The 17,342-nt window shown below is 42.9% G+C and overlaps 2 protein-coding genes across 16 annotated transcripts in view; one reads left to right on the top strand and one right to left on the bottom strand.

The window, feature by feature from the left end:
• Positions 1–3,023, top strand: part of pacsin3.S (protein kinase C and casein kinase substrate in neurons 3 S homeolog) — a 39,841-nt gene extending 36,818 nt beyond the window's left edge. For 12 of the 13 annotated variants that reach the window (XM_018259329.2, XM_018259328.2, XM_018259333.2 and 9 more), the window contains one exon: positions 1,665–3,021. In XM_018259329.2, coding sequence (XP_018114818.1) covers positions 1,665–1,780 — 116 coding nt within the window. In that variant the 3' untranslated portion in view covers positions 1,781–3,021. 13 annotated transcript variants of the gene reach the window in all.
• A 566-nt stretch (positions 3,024–3,589) lies between these two features.
• Positions 3,590–17,342, bottom strand: part of lrp4.S (LDL receptor related protein 4 S homeolog) — a 49,915-nt gene continuing 36,162 nt past the window's right edge. Inside the window, exons 13-39 of one of the 3 annotated variants that reach the window (XM_018260258.2) lie at positions 17,175–17,331; positions 16,760–16,977; positions 16,437–16,613; positions 15,793–15,915; positions 15,150–15,358; positions 14,414–14,495; positions 13,768–13,873; positions 13,077–13,278; positions 12,783–12,972; positions 12,207–12,338; positions 11,696–11,836; positions 11,190–11,276; positions 10,692–10,863; positions 10,367–10,529; positions 9,959–10,184; positions 9,500–9,803; positions 9,139–9,357; positions 8,718–8,852; positions 8,491–8,599; positions 7,386–7,530; positions 6,977–7,090; positions 6,754–6,868; positions 6,568–6,632; positions 6,377–6,464; positions 6,159–6,297; positions 5,484–5,544; positions 4,530–4,659 (exon numbers count right to left, since the gene is read on the bottom strand). In XM_018260258.2, coding sequence (XP_018115747.1) covers positions 5,503–5,544; positions 6,159–6,297; positions 6,377–6,464; positions 6,568–6,632; positions 6,754–6,868; positions 6,977–7,090; positions 7,386–7,530; positions 8,491–8,599; positions 8,718–8,852; positions 9,139–9,357; positions 9,500–9,803; positions 9,959–10,184; positions 10,367–10,529; positions 10,692–10,863; positions 11,190–11,276; positions 11,696–11,836; positions 12,207–12,338; positions 12,783–12,972; positions 13,077–13,278; positions 13,768–13,873; positions 14,414–14,495; positions 15,150–15,358; positions 15,793–15,915; positions 16,437–16,613; positions 16,760–16,977; positions 17,175–17,331 — 3,860 coding nt within the window. In that variant the 3' untranslated portion in view covers positions 4,530–4,659; positions 5,484–5,502. The other 2 variants (XM_018260257.2, XM_041560973.1) reach the window with 2 other exon arrangements.

Raw genomic sequence — 17,342 nt, 5'->3', positions numbered from 1 at the left:
ACACTAACCTTTCCCATAACTTCCTCTCCGTCTCCTCCCCACAGGCATGTCCCTTTGCCCTTACCCTCCATGACCCTGGCCATAGTCTAGTGCATGTACCAGGCATAAGGCAAAGCCTCCAGGCAGACAGTTGTGCATGATGCACGCTCCTTGCTACTTCTCCCTACCACCTTTCATTAACACAACACTAATTCAGTCATGGTCCAGCCTCCTGCACAAAGCTATGGCTCAAATGAACACAGGAGCATCCACCATTGGACCATCCATTGTGCCACAGTGATTCTAAGGCCCATGGCACATCAGCATATTCCCATCCAGCGCATAAGCACCTGAATGTGGCCTCCATGTTCCATGGGGCCTAAGTGCATGTGTAGCATTACTCCTGTGCCCCAGTGCCACAAGGTTTGACTTGGAACCATGATATAGGTATCAAAGTTGGCGTGATCTGATGGAGCTCCTGGCTTCCCAGGTTCTGCAGTTGCCTGGGCAAAAAACAGCAAGTTTGGTAACGTAAAATAAAGGTAAAAAACATAACTGAAGTTGCTCTTAGTGCTCAGTAGACTAGATGGATCAGGGGTATGTATGGCACTTTTGTTTATCAAATAGTAGGGTTCTTCTTAAAGGAGTTTCTTTCTACATTATGGTAATGGAATAAAGGGCATTGCATTTGCCTGGGTCTGAAAACTACCAATCACAACCCTCCTTTCAAACAGCTGACCACTTCCTGCTCATTTGTTGGAATGAGTTAGTAGCACATTGCCCTGTGTCTAATGCAGTTGTAATGGGTCTTCCTTTAATCCTTCCACTCTGAAATGTTGTTGAATATGGGGAAAAGGAAAGTTCTCTTGTGGCCCGTTTCTCTTTAACTGCCCAATAAGAAGGCAAATCATAGCGTGCCGAGATGTCACACTCCTCTTTGTGCAGTCGTTATGAAAGCTACAGTCACGGTGAGTCACGCACGACTCCCACGCTTGGCACTATTTTTAATGTGCCGTCAAGCTCCAAAATGATTATTAGATGTGAGGAGCAAGACATGGGTTTTTGCTATGTCAGTTTGAGCTAACAAGGCTAGGCTGTGTCATAAAATGTACAACGTTTGCTATGGGTCTAGTATCCCGTAGCAACCAATCACTGGGCTATTCTTTAATTGCCAATGGAAAATGCTATCTGGTTGTCAGGGTCACTGACCCCAGTACATAGACATGGACTATTCTTTAAATGTAAATCTCTGCAATGGAAAATGCTATCTGGTTGTCATGGTCATCGACCCCCAGTTGACACTGTGGCTTAATTTTTTATCATTATTTTGATTGTGTATCTTTCTTTGTAAGCTATCTGCTTTTCATTTTCTATTTCGGGTTTCAAAACTGCTCCCAGGAAGACCACCTAGCACCCAGAAAACTATATATTAGCTAGCTAAATGTTCTGCTTTTTTGGGCCATCAGCCAACGTACCATACACTGGTAGACATGGTGCGTCAGCAGATGACATGTTTTTGAAATGGTTGTTCTCAATAAACGAAATGATAACCAAGGTAAGTAGATATAGGATGGGATTGTTGGGGCCAACATGTATGTTCTGAAAATCATATGGAACCTGGTTGTGTAGGGTTTTATCATTTCTTCTACCTCTGGTTCCTGCATCTCTGTATGTCTCTTCCTCAGGAGAAGAGCTCATGAAGATCGGCTCGGAGGATGACCAGGGCTGGTGCAGGGGACGTCTACTGAGTGGGAGAACCGGACTCTATCCGGCCAACTACGTAGAAGGAGCTGCCTCCTGAGATCCTGCCGGCCTTTGCGGTGTTTTCCAAAGCTGTGTGTGTGCATGTGTGCATTGTGGACCCCCGCGGTGGGGTGGGGGAATGGACAGCCGATGAACATTGGATCATTCTTATTGAATCCATTTGCTGCTTTTACCGATGTATTTTAGACATGCAGTTTCCTTGGCTAAATATATGTTCCGGATAATAGTGCATTGTGCTTCTCTCACCTTGTTCCGAAAGTTGTTGGGAACCATAGCCAAAATGAATCAGTGCTTCCTCAACATACAAACCTCTTGGGTGATCATTGTTTGTCACCTCTAACCAGTCTCTCCCTTGGATAAAAATGGCAGCAGCTCCACCATAGGGCTCCTGCCCAGAACCAAAAGCATTTGGTACCATATTTGTCCGCCAGTGTATGTCCCATCGCACAGCACCAGATTTATACATCTTTCCATCTCGGCGGTGCACTATAACCACGGTACTAAAGTTCCACCACTTGCTTATAGAACTTTTGGTCTTGTCCAAGCCAGTCCAGCCATTTGGAATACGGGGGGTGGGGGAACTCACTGCCGCTAAATTGCCAATATTGCATGTAAAATATTCATTTGAACAGAATTCTCCATCTTTAAAATCCTATTTTGCCCCTTCAGCCTTATAGCTTCACTCAGAACAGATGTATATGCAGCAGTTCTGCTTGCAGTTGTATGTTGTTTTGGCCGCGCATAGACCATATGCCCCCAGTATAAAGTTTAAGATATATAAATGCTCTCTTTCTCGCCATGTCGCAAGTGCTTTTAACGCCAGTTTTCCTTTAGCTTATACACTAGCCGTCTGTTTTTTATTTTTTAGCATTGTTTTGATGAACAAGGTTTACTGGAGTTTATTGTTACTTTATCATTTACATGGGGGAGGGGGGTCCGAAGGCTCACGTGAAAGTTATTTAAATAGAACCTGCCACACAGTCTGCTTTGGTGAGGATAATAATTGGTTGTAGTTTGTATTTCACATACTTTGGCTTTAAATGTTACCAAACGTACAGGGTTGTGGAGATGTAGGGGCCGTGGACAGGGGGGTGATTCAAGGTGATTTTACATGTCGCCTAGCACCTAGTCGCCTAACTGTGTTTTTGTGCTGGACATATAAAGGGACAGAGAGGTAGTTACAGCGGTGCCATCACATCATGCAAGTGACCTTATTGTGAAAGATTTATTTTGTATTTAAATAATAATAATAAAAATACACATTGGTTTTTACCCTCAGATTCTTTGTGCGTTTCCATCAGTCTTCAGCAAAACACAAACGCACCCAGCACTCGGGAAGGGAAACCATTGATTGTCGGCTTTGCTATAAACCTGGGACTGATGATGATGGGGCACCAACACATGGAGGGGGCATAATGAAGGAGAAGGGGTTGGGGGAGAATGGTTAGGAGCACAGCCCAGGGCCAAAGCCACCCCTGTATTTGTTCATAGATGATGGAATTTTGTAATTTTTATCTCAGATTTTAATAGGCAAATTATGGTTCTTATTTGGAATATAAGAATATAAAAATATATAGATACGGCACACCCAGGGGCACTTTTGAAATTGGTGGCACCTGAGGCCCCTGTCCTGATGCCAATTTCATGTTTTTAGCTTTTTCAAGGCAGCAGATCCCTCTATTAAGAGGCTAAATTCCATTTTTAAACCAAAAACTCAGAAATATATGGTGGCCTTGGTCTTGTACGCCATTTTGCATTCATTGGACGCTCCTGTGCAGTGTTTTGTTCAGGATTGCGGGTTCCAATTCTACATATAAAATAAATAAATAATTTAAGAGACGGTGAGTACAAAAAAAAACCCTATTTTTATATTAAGTTATCACAAGTCTAAAATATCCAGTTTACTGGTTAAATAAAACAGAAAATAACATCCAGACATTGTTTAAAAAAAACAACCCACGGCAGAGAGTTTTCTTGTTCCGACTTGGTATAAAAATTAGACATATCTTTTTTTTTTTTTTTTTTTTAGTGTCAGTGTTATCATTGTTCTTGCACGGACCTGGCCTGCAGACCAGCAGTTATGTTGCAGGGTGGTGGAGCTGAGGATTAGTTGGCGTTTACTTGTACGTAACAGGATTTTCTTAAAGTGGTCCATTTTTGGAGATGGGTTTAGTCCCTTTTTTAACGGATTGAGTGAGAAGCAGGTTGAGTGCCAGTAGAGCAATGCCATCCGTGTTAGACGTTCAGCCGACATATGGAAGAGGGCACAACATATTGGTTTATTGATGACATATTTCAGAACTTCTGAAGTCCTGTGCAAAATATTTCTTGAAGAACATCTCATGAAGTTTTGTGGCCTATCAACCCAAAGGACTTCTACAACCCTACCCAACAGCATAAGAGTCTTTGAAGCAGCGAAGACATATCACATGAGGCCATAAGATAGAATCTCCCACACATCCCAACACTTTACAGTTCCTGAATGTTTATGGAAGCCAAGATGAGGACCACAATTATGGAGTCTCCTAATGAATAGGAGGGCTGCAGAGTCTGTATCTCGTCTAACCAGTGTTCTTGGCAGCCTCACACATCACTCTCGGTGGAAGACAAGTGTTTACCCCTCCAACCAGTGTCCGGGAGGGAGACCCGCCGCTCAGGGCTTGGTGGAAGAATGACGCTGCTGCTCTCCGACTGCTCCTCTTGCAATAGCTGCTGTGTCTCGGTCAGGTCAAGAGAAGCTGTGCTGGCCTGTAGAGACACTGTGTCTGTCTTAATGCATACGTGGTCCCGGAGAATGCTGGTTCGAGATGGTTTCACCTGCTTGAGATGATCCCATTCACACTCCTCTCCAGACAGTAAACCAAAGCCCTCCAGAATCCGTATCTTCTCTTTGGTAAAACCACTGTCTGGTACAGCCTGAGAGAAAAGAAACCGCATAAGCAGATTTATATTACTTTCAATACAGAAACATAGGTGGACAGGGCACTGGATCCAAATAAAGAGATGACTGTGATATTGGCTATGGGTTAAGGCAGGGCTGTCAAGGCCGCACGTGACCTTCCATTGTATGTTTGCAAGCTTATGGGCTCCAGAGACTACTGTCCATGCCATTGTTATAATCTGGTCCAAGTAGTATGTCAACTAATGGTCTACATTACAACATGGAAAGAACTGGACATCACTGGGTTGGGGGAAGCAGTGAATATCAGGGTGATGGAGCAAAGCTCCTGCTTGTGGCCAATACCCTTATCAGCATATATCCTTTTGCCATTATTGATAATACAATAGGAAGATCTGATAAGCTTCTCAGACTATGCCCTACTTCCCACTTAACCATGGGAAAGAAAACCGTCCAGGAGCATAAGCAGAGCTATGTAGGACTGGGTGGCTGCTTGGATTCACTTTTACCTCTCAGGAGGAGGGATAACAGAAATGGCAGCCAGTTTTAATGTTTACCCTACAAAAAGAGAAATTAACACCAGCTTTTAAGTGTGTAAAAAAAATAAGTAGTAATTGGGGGGGTTAATAAATAATCAAGCAATGGAGACACAGAGAGAAAAACATGATTAGAACAAACAAAATATTGTTAATGTGTGAGTAGATGCCCGTGGGAGGGAGTGCATGCTCACAGCACCCACACAACAGAGTAAGGGCAAGTGATTAAAGGGCTAGAGAAGACTCATTCTGGGGTCAGTGGGAAAGACACACACGTGCCAATCTCAAGCAGCAACCGCTGGTACCTGTGGCTAAAGTGAGGATTCAGAAGAGGAAAGGGGAGAGGCTTTCAGAAGGAGCAGAATGCTGTAGGGTAAAGGCAGTTGAATACAGTGAGATTAGGACAAAGATATAATTTGAGACAATAGCACAGACCCCACAGCTGTATCTCCACTGCAGATCCAGGGAGTGAAAGTACCACTGGTGATGTAGGTAGTTTTGGAAGTTTAGTGAGCCCATTGATAGATGATCCTTAGGAAAAGTAGGGATTGCTCTGACATGCTTGAATAAAAGAGGATGTTTCATATACAGTAAGGCGTCAAGAACATGGGGCATCTGGGAATCAAGTTCCTTTTGGAATACTTCAAAAATATAAAAACATTTCTGGGAACCTGAGAACTAAAGCCTTAAAACGATCATTGTGCACTGAATACACCTCTTTAGTAAATATGGAAACCGTGGTACCAGCAGAACAAAAGCAAAAAGCCTGAAATGAATTCCCTAAAAGGGATGGAACATTTGGGGAGGTCAGAGCAGTGGCTTGGGAGGCCAGTAAGAGTGAGCTTCTTTGTCTCCTAGATACTCATCTAGAAGGTCAATTAGGGTGACATGGGGCAGGATTTATCCCATCAACATCTAATGGAATGTCCTCCCTAAAGAGGAAAAGCGAGTGCTCTAATGGCACAGGCTGTTCTCGTTACCTCTTTGCGATGTCGATGCAGGCTTGTATTCATTTTTTGTACAGCCTCGATTTTCACCTCTTGCGTGGATGTGCGATATGAGGGGTTGCTGTATGTGAGGGTGCTTAGCCCTTGGTCTGATAGCTTTGCACGTCGGTGCCTACAAACACAAAGGGGAGGAATGCTCAATATGAGGTCGGACAGAAATGTTGGTATGCTCAATATTTCTAATGACTGACCTGTAGATGAGTAGAGCACATAGTAACAGTAACAAGCAGAGCAGTGATAGGGATCCAGCAATGATATATGGTACTCTCAGCCTGTCTCCTAAATGGGCAAAGAGGGGGAACAGTTAAGCACAAAAACAAAAAATGTTGCAGGTAACCATGCACTCAATGGTGATTTGGCTTGAAACAACTTTGGCTCTAACCTGCATGTGCTGGCACGGGCCCATTAGATGTACAGAGTACCGGCGAACCCATCTCATCTGAGCAACTGCAGGGAAAGACAACATTGGTATAAGAACTGAGAAGAAATAATGGGCAACTAGGCCATAGAGCTTATTGCCATTTCTTTAATCGATGCAAATGTGCTGAGAGAGGTGGCCTAGATTTACCTTCTTTGTGTTGCTCCAAGTGTGCTCTCCTCTTGATCACTCTCAGTGATAAATGGACCTGAGTTTTTCTCGCTGCTGTTGGTTGGGTGTGGGGCCAACGGCTGATAACCAGGAACTGCAGAGCAAGAATGAGAAAACCACGATGAGAAAGGCAAGATTGGGGAGTGATATTGGAGGATTTAGGGTTGTCAAGAAGATGAGGTTAAATTGGGGTACTACTTACGGAGGAAGCATGGCTCTGAATCTGGCTCATCAGGGCAGGCACACACGTAGTCAATGGAGCGAGCAAAGCAGAGGTGCGAGCAACCACCATTATTGATGCCACAAGGATTAGTACCTAAAGTAGCAGAAAATAACCAGGAACACACTTGTCATTTCTGATACTTTTACATTTTAAATATAGCTTTGAAATGTGCAGTTCAGCCATTATTGCTGATGAAGGAACCTTATCCAATATACTTTATTATATTAAATACTTTATTTATTAGTCAGTTTCATGCCCATACCAGACAAGGATGAAATAGAGAATCGATAAAACAATAAGGGATATTCAAGAAAAGGGACATGACATGAGAACAGGAAAGAGGGGTAAAGGGTAACTGACCCAATGAAGTATCCAATGTGATCAGTACCTGTCTGTCTGTGAGGGGACACCACAATAATATCCATCAGTCCTTCCACATTGCCCAAAACGGTCTCCTTATTCCTCCCAGAAAACTTATCTACTCGCTGGATGGACTTTGTCTGCCAATCTGTCCAGTAGATCCAGCGTCCCTCCTGCCAAGTCGAATTTACAGTATTTAGTTAAACAGTAAAGAATCACACATACATTCTTCAGCACCAATTACTTTTCCACCAGCACAATATTAATCTGAGACAAATCTTTGGATTAGAGCTCCATGTTTCTGGGTTGTTCTCTTTCCTATGGCCAAAAGGGCTTAGGCTGGAACCCAACTTAAAGAACAGAAATAGAGGCAGTTTTATGGAGCAAGAGCACCTTAAAAAGGCACCTATCACAGCCAAAATCAAACACGTATTAACAATCTGACCAGTACAAGCTAAACACGTTTAATCAAACTACATATATAGTTTTTAAAAAAATCCCTTACTTTGTCAAATGGGTTGTTTCACTGAGGGAGGCCATATTGAAACTATAATATGCAAATTTCAGGAGCATGCTCAGATTGTAACACTGCTTTGAGTATTCTACCCCGAATGCCTTGTTTAAGTAAACTCCTCCACTAGAAGTATCAGGAGATTTCCCTATCTTATCCCCTGCTGGTGATGTTATTATGCAAATGAAGGACACACAGTAACCTCCAGCAGGTGGCAGCACTACTGAACAGCAGCTAACACACAGGTTTGGCGGATTTGAAAATAGCTTAGAAGGGTTGATAAGCAATCAAGGAATTTCAACTGAGCATGTGCGAGATTTCAGAGCTGCAGTTGGCTGGGAAGGTATAGGTAGGAGGAGCCAGTGAAAACCAAGATGGCTGCCTCAGCTAGAGCTGCAGGGGAGATAGGGGAGATCTTGCAGAAGGAATAGTGAGCTGATCATTTACATTATACAAACAATTCTAACTGTTTTAAAAATCAGATTTCTTGAACTTTCACATAGTGTATTTACTTAGTAAATGATTTTGGTCATGATTGGTGCCCTTTAAACAACATACAAATTATTAGTAATACTGCTTTTGGGTGTAGGTTTTACCCTTTAAGTTACTATAAAATGCTCACCTGTGTAAGAGAAAATGGATGGGAGACTTGACTGATAAGAACATGGCGCATCTTCCCATTTAGATCAGCATTCTCAATACGATCCAGATGGGCATCTACCCAGTAAATCCTGCCAAGAAATGAATACCCTTGTGAATTTGTGTTGTAGTTGAAGAAATGTTACATATTGAATCTCAGCGCCCAACAATAACCCATTAGTGGGGCATTATAAGGCCGCTAGCACTGACCTGCGGCTGTCATAATCAAGTGTTAATCCATTGGGCCACCCAAGATCAGTGTTAATTATTGTCTTCCGGTCAGAGCCATCCAGATGAGCTCTCTCAATCTTGGCCATCTGTCCCCAGTCCGTCCAGAACAGGAAACTGCAAAAAATGAGGATATCATCAGACCTATGTTCCTCAAAAAACATCAAAAACTTGTTGAGATATTACCCCAGTACTATGTGCAGAGATGTTGCACAGACAGTCTAACACTATAGGAAGACAATAAGAGGACATACTGTATGTATGGTTATATTTTAGCAGAAAAGAACAATAGAGCTTAACACCAGACTGAGGCTTCTAGAAGCCTTAGTAACACCTTTATAAGATACGGAATATATTTTACTTCCAGGAACATTTGCCTTGAATGAAGGCTAGAGCCACTTACCCCTTCCTTGGAAACACTGCAATGGCACGAGGTTCATCCAGGCTATTATTGACCAACACTTTCCTGTGTCGCCCATCCAGACGCGATACCTCGATGGTGTTCCGACCAGTGTCTGTCCAGTATAGATTCCTGGCAACCCAGTCCACAGTCAGTCCATCTGTCGTCTTCAGTCCCTGACCAATGACAGTTTCCATACCAGAGCCAGATAGATCTGACCTCCTGAAGGGAAGACAGCTGGTCAGAATGCAGAGCAATACAATGGGCAAGTGTTTAAACATGACTTTGAGGATGAGCATTTCTACATTAATATTATTTATCCTCTGAATAACAACTACATGTCCATGCAAGCCCTAGTCATCACCTGATCACATCTAGGAAGACATCAGTGTAGTAGATTTTTCCCTCCACGCTATCATAATCAAGAGAGATGACATTGTGTAACTCAGGGATAGGCACGTATACATCTGTATGGTCTTCTGTGTCCAAGGAGATCCTACGAATGGATCCACGACTGGAGAAGAGCAGGTATGTATCTGGAGATGGGTTGCACGTCTTTCCATAATCTTTGAGCTGGATACCAGTTGGGCAGCCACAGGAATAACTGGTAGGGGTTGGCAGGCACAGGTGAGAACAGCCTCCATTTTTATCTCCACACTTGTTGTAGCCTATAAGGAATGGGATGTGGAGCCGAAATAAATGCAATGATACAATAAAATGTAAGGTACTGAATTATACACTCAGCGTAAAGCAGAATGCAACAGGTGGCCTTGAGTTACGGCAGACTCAACAGAAAGAAAATACAAAAAAAAAGAATAGTAACCTAAAGCATGAGTTCTGTCCACAGCCTGAATGTCCATGAGTCCAGGCAAATTGTCTCTGACCACTATGATGTTCCCACCCGTGTCTTTATCTGCTCTTTGGATGCTACGTGTTTGCCAGTCTGTCCAATAGATATGAGCATCCAGCAGAGTCAGGCCATATGGGTGCTGCACTGGAGACACTAAGATACGTCTGTTCTGTCCCATTAAGTCAGAGGCCTCTATCCTCTAGGAAAGAAGGCAGAAAGGTAAGAATAAAAATCAGTCATATTCCAGCCACACTATAACAAAAGTTAAACCGCATAGAGTATTAAAAGGTCTAGTAACCATAGCAACCAATCAACCAAGTATATGGCCACAAATGTGTTGCAGAACAGATAATGAACAGACCATGTTGGGCCAAATTATACCTCTGTATGTGCATCAGCCCAGAGCAGCTGGGATCCAGCCTTGTCCACTGCCAGTCCATTGGGCCAGCCCAAGTTTAGGCTTATCAGAACCACTCGTTCAGAACCATCCATTCCTGCCCTCTCAAGCTTTGCATTTTCTCCCCAGTCAGACCAATACATATATCTGAGAAAAAGGATAAAAGTCAATTAAATCCAACACACTATGGCAGGCACAAAAAAGGCAGTGGGGACTTAACTACACAAATTCATTTGCAAATAGAAACCAATAAGGAAATAGTGCAAGGAAGACACCTCTAGTGAAAGTAGGACTGAGGGATTAACTTACCCCATCTCATGGTACAAAGCAATAGCTCGAGGGCTGCCCAAATTTTGCCACACTAGCACTTTCCTCATGGTACCGTCCAAATTTGCTACTTCTATCCGATTGGTCCCAGTGTCTGTCCAATACAGCTTTCGTCCAATTGCATCCACTGCCAGACCATCTGTGGTCACCAAGCCTGTTTGCAAGATAAACTGAACATTTAGGCCAATATATAGAGAATAACCTACCCCTAGTTGGAAAAGGATATGGTGACTGGACCCCCCAAGTTGACTTCTAATATATTTTACAATATGATAAAAAAAAAATTTTAATAGCATCACTAAGCACTGATTAGAAGGGATGGACTCACTAAGCTCTATTTATAAGGATGCATTTTAATGGTTATTCATGGAACTGAGAAGGAAAAAATGCAAGTAAGGAATAAATGTAAATACATTGGTATGATTAGCTTGAATATGCAAATGATGTGCTCAATTTAGGACAGTAAGTGCATTCACTTACCAGTGGATATAATATCCTGGTGACTGGATCCATCCAGAGCTGCTCGGCTAATTTTCCTAAGGGTGCTGTCTGCCCAGTATATCAGACCTTTGAAGAAAAATGAAAAGTAAGATCTCATTTGGAGATCCATTGGTTTGAGAAATCTGCAAATAGTCTTCCTTCAAGTCATCTTTAAGGAGGCCCTTCAGGTGGTTAAATACTGAGGAGAATGGTTTGTCAAACTGTGACCAATAAACCAAATGGCTTTCAGGTTTTCTGAGTGGAACAGCAATAGTCTTAAGCATGTAACTTGAAGACATAGCTAATAACTGCTATTGTTTTTGCCCAGAGTCGACCCAGCAGAACAGGGATGAGCAACCTACAGTAATCTCCCAGAATCCCACCTATTGGGAAGAGGTAGGTCAATATAGGGGAGCTGAATGTTAGGTCAATATTAGGGAGCTGAATGTTTCCCATTTCTACTACAGTGAACTCATGCTCATGCCTCGTCCACCCACATATCTTACCCTGCAAAGGATCCACTCCCACAGCAATGGTGTTTTTCATTGTTGCATTGATGGGAACCACCACATCGGCAAAATAAGGGATATCCAGGGAGACGGAGCGAATGTCTGTCCTCCGAGCAAAGATAAGGAAACGATCCATTCCTGCAAAAAAAGGGTGTGTAAGAGAAGCAAGGACTGTACCACTGGTGCCAAGTGAGAGAATGGAGTATGAAGAAGAAGGGCTGTGAAGCTCCAGGCCATTGCCTCTTCTACAATCCCTTGGTGAAGTCTGGGCAGCCTGCTATTATTTACTAAATGAATATGACATCACATGTAAATGGGTTTTCTAATGATCATGGGCCAGTCATGTCAAGGGTTGCAACATGGGACAAGGGGCAGAGGAATCAATCATCAGGGTGGTCTTTGTCTAATTAGCAATAACAGTGGGGAGGGTTGGGTCAGATTGGACAAACCACTAAAGAAAATCACAGAGGCTGCACATAACACACTATAATATTACCATAACACTCACCTGATGAGCATGTCCTGCCATTGCTCAGCAGATTGACCCCAGTGGGACAGGCACAGCTGTGCCCTTTGGGCTTTGGAGCTAGAAGGCAGATATGGCTGCAACCTCCATTATCAATGGAACAGGCAGAATCAACTTCAAAGAAATAATAAGAATATAAATAAAGCAAAGAGCAGGCATGAGTTCAAAACAGTTATTTTAAGGAAATCCTGAGCTGGAAGGTAGGGATATAATTTGAGGTTGATGTCATAATATCAGGTAAAGAGCAGTTATAAGTGCCCCCTAATTATAGAGCCAATATACAGTAGACATAGGGTAAATTATTAGGAGATGGGTCCCAACAACAGAGAACAGAGTCAACATCCAGGTGACAGTTGGGCAGTTACAAGTGGAGTTGCCTATAATAGATTTGGGTTGGGCACAGGTCAACAGATTGACTGTAGGTACATGGCCATTTCCCCCAGAGAAAACAGTTGTTGGATGGGATCCCTGTGCTACAGCAGAGACATGTACAGAGCTTTCTAATTTAAAGGCAAGAGAAGTGACTGACTGAGACGAACCAATCTGTGCCATCCATACCTTGGGTTCGGTGACGGTGGAACACGTGAATGTCCATCAGATTCTCTAGATTCGCTTGCACAATTCTGCGTCCAAGTCCAGTCTTGCGATCAGCGGTCTCAATGCTTTTTGACTGCCAATCGGTCCAGTAAATCTGGTCTCCATATAGAGTAAGCCCAAAGGGATGTGGGAGATCATTTCCAATCAGTACCTAATAATGCGACAGAACACAAGATAAATGAAATATTACGACCTTCAACATGCAAATCTTTCTGCTCGATCAATAATATGTTTATAAAAAGACAGCAGTCTCACCATTCGATCTGCTCCATTCAGTTTCGCTGACTCTATGGTTTTCATGCCGGCATCAGCCCAGTATAACCTTTCAGATTCATAGTCAATTGCCAGCCCATTGGGCCAGGTCAAGTTAGAGGAAATAATGACCAGGCGGCTAGAGGCATCCATTCCAGCACGTTCTATCTTAGGGTTGGCCCCCCAGTCTGTCCAATACATGAAACTGCAAGGGTAGTGCAAAATTCAAAACACTGTCGGTTGATTGGTCATAATTTATTTGTCTTTCTACTCTTAGAATGGAGTAAATCCATTATTATAATCAGAAAGAGATGATGGGGAAGTGTATCACCTTCCCCTGATTATTTGGCTAAGACCCACTGTTGAGACCCCAAATTTGGCTGGGGACTCCTTAGCTCATGAATATTGAAAAAAAAGAGCTGTTAAGGTGACCTTGCTATATTTCCAGGGATGTTCTGGAAGCCATTCACCCCTAAAGCTTAACATGAGTAGCATCTCCTAATTGTACATGAGATGCCCTTGGGTGGGAAATTCTGTGAATTTTGGTTCTGCAATAGGAGTTTAAAGCGGGATTGAGTGTGGCTAGCTAGGTAATTTTTTCCAGCCTAAGTAACTAGTTTTAGGGAGTGTCTTTGTTAAACATCTCTAATTTCACCTACAGTTATCAACAATCAATTAATACATTCTTCCTCACCCTCCTATAGGGTCCACCACAATGTCTCTTGGTCTGTCCAGGTTCTCCCAAATTAAAACACTTCTCAATGATCCATCTGCGTTTGACACCTCTATCCGGTCTGTGCCTGGAATACAGAATGGAATTGAAGAAATGTCAGGCTGCGTGCTGTAAATTAATTTCTCTGATATCCTGGAGCACTCAATGGACCATGAGAACAAAACAGTAACTGCTCCCATCTCAATAGTTTAAGAAATTTAGGGATGTTTGGAGAAGATTTGTAGAATTTCCATGTGTCGGATATTTTGAAGGCATTGCCCCAAACTTTTGTTCCCACTCCCAGCCCAAACAGTTGATATTTCCTTCCCAGAAGCCATATGAGATAAAAGAAACCGTTAAAACAGAGCTTAATCAATAAATAGATGACCAATAAGTTGGAGAGAAGTTCTGTCTGGGGAGTCAATGGGTGAAAATGTCCCATGTTACATAGAGGCTATGGCCTCCTTTTCCTTATCTGTGTGTTAGTTTTGGAGTATCCCAAGGTTCTTCCACCTACCACTATTCTATATAGTCAATCAATTTCAGGCTGCTTATATTTCCAACATATACATTGCCAACAATCAACATGGGTGTAGAGCAATTTAGCACAACATTTAGATCCCAGTACCTGCATCAGTCCAATACAATTTATGGGTAACCCAGTCTATGGCCAGGCCCGCAGGGCTTTCCAAGCTGGTGTCTATGATGACCTGAAATGCAGAAAAGAATAATGTGAAAAAGGAAGAACATCTATTTCCATTACCAATCAACTGACTATGTATTACTTAGAGATCTAATGCCTCCCATTGTCTTTATAAGATATATCCCACTAGTCCAAAAAGAGTCTATTAGAGACCCAGTAGATAAGGACCATTGATTGAGGCAGAAAATCTACTTGACAGTTACTGATTGGCCATAACTCCTGACTCTCAAAAGCAAAGTTCGCCTGAAGTGCCTAACGAGGAAACTTTGGCCGACTTCGGAAAACGAAGCAATCCGATTGCCATACCGCCGGCAATTTAGATTCTAGCAGACAGGAGATATTAGTCACCCCCAAGAAGAGGCGATTTATCGCCGGGAGCCTAAATCTCCCCGAATCTGAGCTTGTGTCTCTGCCCTTACTGAAGATAAAGATAAATAATAGAATAAGTAACATTTTGGTGCCCATTGCTATGCCTAATGCATAAGTTTATTATATATAATTCTGTCTTCATATAAGTGATTCTCTTATTAGTCCAACATGGATGACCATCAGAATATAGGGATAAGTGTTGCTCCTGTCACTACAACTATAACTACTGACTATTAGACTTTAACCCAGTGTTACTTCATGGGAAGATGCTGTAACAAGTAGTGGATCATACCTCCTGTTCACTTCCATCCCATTTAGCACGGTTAATGGAGTCTGTAGTGATGTCAGTCCAATACATGAGGTCTTCAGTAGCGTCCCAGTCCAGTGCCACTGCGCTACGCACGTCAGACAGTGGGATGACATCGTCAGACAGGTCGTCTGTGTCAAAGCTGATCCTCCGGATGTCCGTCCTTCGAGCAAAAAGCAGGAACTTGTCAAGACCTGATCAAAGGTCAAAGGTCATCTTAATTCCTTTTGCTTCAAAATGGCACAGGCAGAGCAAAAGTGGAGGAACAATGGGGTAGAGGCTTTTTAACTAGCACTGGGAGCAGTCGGATGGGTGACAAGCCAAATAACTTATGTTAATGTATTAAAGAAGAGTTGAGAATTAAATCCAGCATGCAGCATATGGCTAGAGCAGGCTTCATGTCCCTGCATCCCTCTGGGGTCTAGTTCAGCAGTTGGGGGTACATAGCTCAGAGAGTTAGGCGCAGCCACTAGGGGGAGCCAGACGTTAATTTACTGTGGATGGAGGGTAGATTTGATAGGAAGCATAATTGTAACACATCTAGCTGCAAATTTAATATTTCATCCTAGATTCTCCCAAGGAAGGGAAATATCCCAATATGTCCACCGGATTCAGATCCGTTACTTACTCTTAGCACAAGTCTGAAGACCAGCCTTTCGGAATCCAGTCGGACAGGCGCAAGTGAAGGTTTTACCACTGGGGAGGCAGAGGTGGGAGCAGCCCCCATTATCTATACCACATCGGTTTGCTCCTGGGCAAGAAAAAAGGGACACAATGGAGTTACAACATGTAGATATTATTCACCTCCACCAAAGCAAAGTTGGACATGGAGAGTCATTTTAGAAGGCAGTATATTGGAAATCTTGTTCTATCAGCCTAAGCCACATTAGGAACCTGCCCAGTGAATAACTTTATCAAGTCTCTTTATCAAGTCTCTATCAAGTCCATCTATCAAGTCCATGGGGACTTATGATGGTACAAAGAACTACTACTAAACCTGGGCTGTTTTCACTTGGTTACGAAGACCATGGGAAAGAGAAGATGGTCAGGCTGTTATTCCATTGCATTGGTCTCTATGGGTTAAGAAGTTTAATGATACTAGAAGAGAAATGTCTGAGCCCAAGTATTGCCCTTGCTTGACGACTGGAGAGCATCCCAGGAGAATAAGAATCATATGTTGTAACTGTTTAAACATGATAAAAAGTTGGATTCACATAGGCGGAGGGAGGTCTGAAGCACAATGCCTACACAACTGCACTTTCAGTGCCTTACCGGAGGGCTGCCGCTGTGGGTGTAGAGTGTGGATATCCATAGGGAAGTGGAGTTTGCTGCGTATCACCTCCTGATTCTTGCCGGTAAATTTGTTAGCACTGTTGATGCTTTTAGTATGCCAGTCAGTCCAATAAAGGCTGTCCTCAAATACTGTGATAGCAAATGGGTGCGGGAGCCCTAAAAAGGGAAAGAAAGAAATACTATGACTTTCAACACTGTGTGCATATCAACCATCTAGGGAATCTTATAGATCCAAGTGCAAGGTTTATCTTAACAGGGAATATTAATTATCCAGCTAGTTATTTGCATATTTTACTACATACCTTGGCTAATCACAGCTTTGCGATTGGATCCATCCAAGTCAGCCCGCTCGATCACATGGTGCTTTGCATCCACCCAGTAGATGCGGTGTCCAGCATAGTCAATGGTCAAGCCGTTGGGCCAGAAAAGGTGCGTGTCTGCAATAACACGTCGGTTGGACCCATCCATGCTGGCATATTCAATGCGTGGGACGTTACCCCAGTCTGTCCAGTAGATGGTGCTAAACAGAAGCAGAAAGGTTTTAACTAAAGGCCTTTACTTGAGACTATATCAGTGGAAAATGAGCGGTGAGGTTATGTGCGGATGAGGTGTGGGAAACAATAAACTAATTTATGAGTTCTTACAAAATTCTTATTGTGTGGTAGTCTCAAAAGTTTAGTGCACACATGGGAAACATGAGAGTTGCTATTAACATACCCTTCCATGGGGTGTAGACAAATAGCTCTAGGTTTCTCCAGGTTGTTCCACAGGAGGACCCTGCGATGGGAACCATCCAGATTGGACACTTCAATTCGAGAGGTTCCAGAGTCTGTCCAGAACAGTTTGTCATGGATCCAGTCAATTGCCAGACCCCCTTATTTAAGA

The sequence above is a fragment of the Xenopus laevis genome, chromosome 4S, assembly GCF_017654675.1.
Source record: "Xenopus laevis strain J_2021 chromosome 4S, Xenopus_laevis_v10.1, whole genome shotgun sequence".
Classification (NCBI taxonomy): domain Eukaryota; kingdom Metazoa; phylum Chordata; class Amphibia; order Anura; family Pipidae; genus Xenopus; species Xenopus laevis.
Note: the sequence above shows the minus strand (reverse complement) of the source record. Positions and strands in the feature narration are given on the sequence as shown.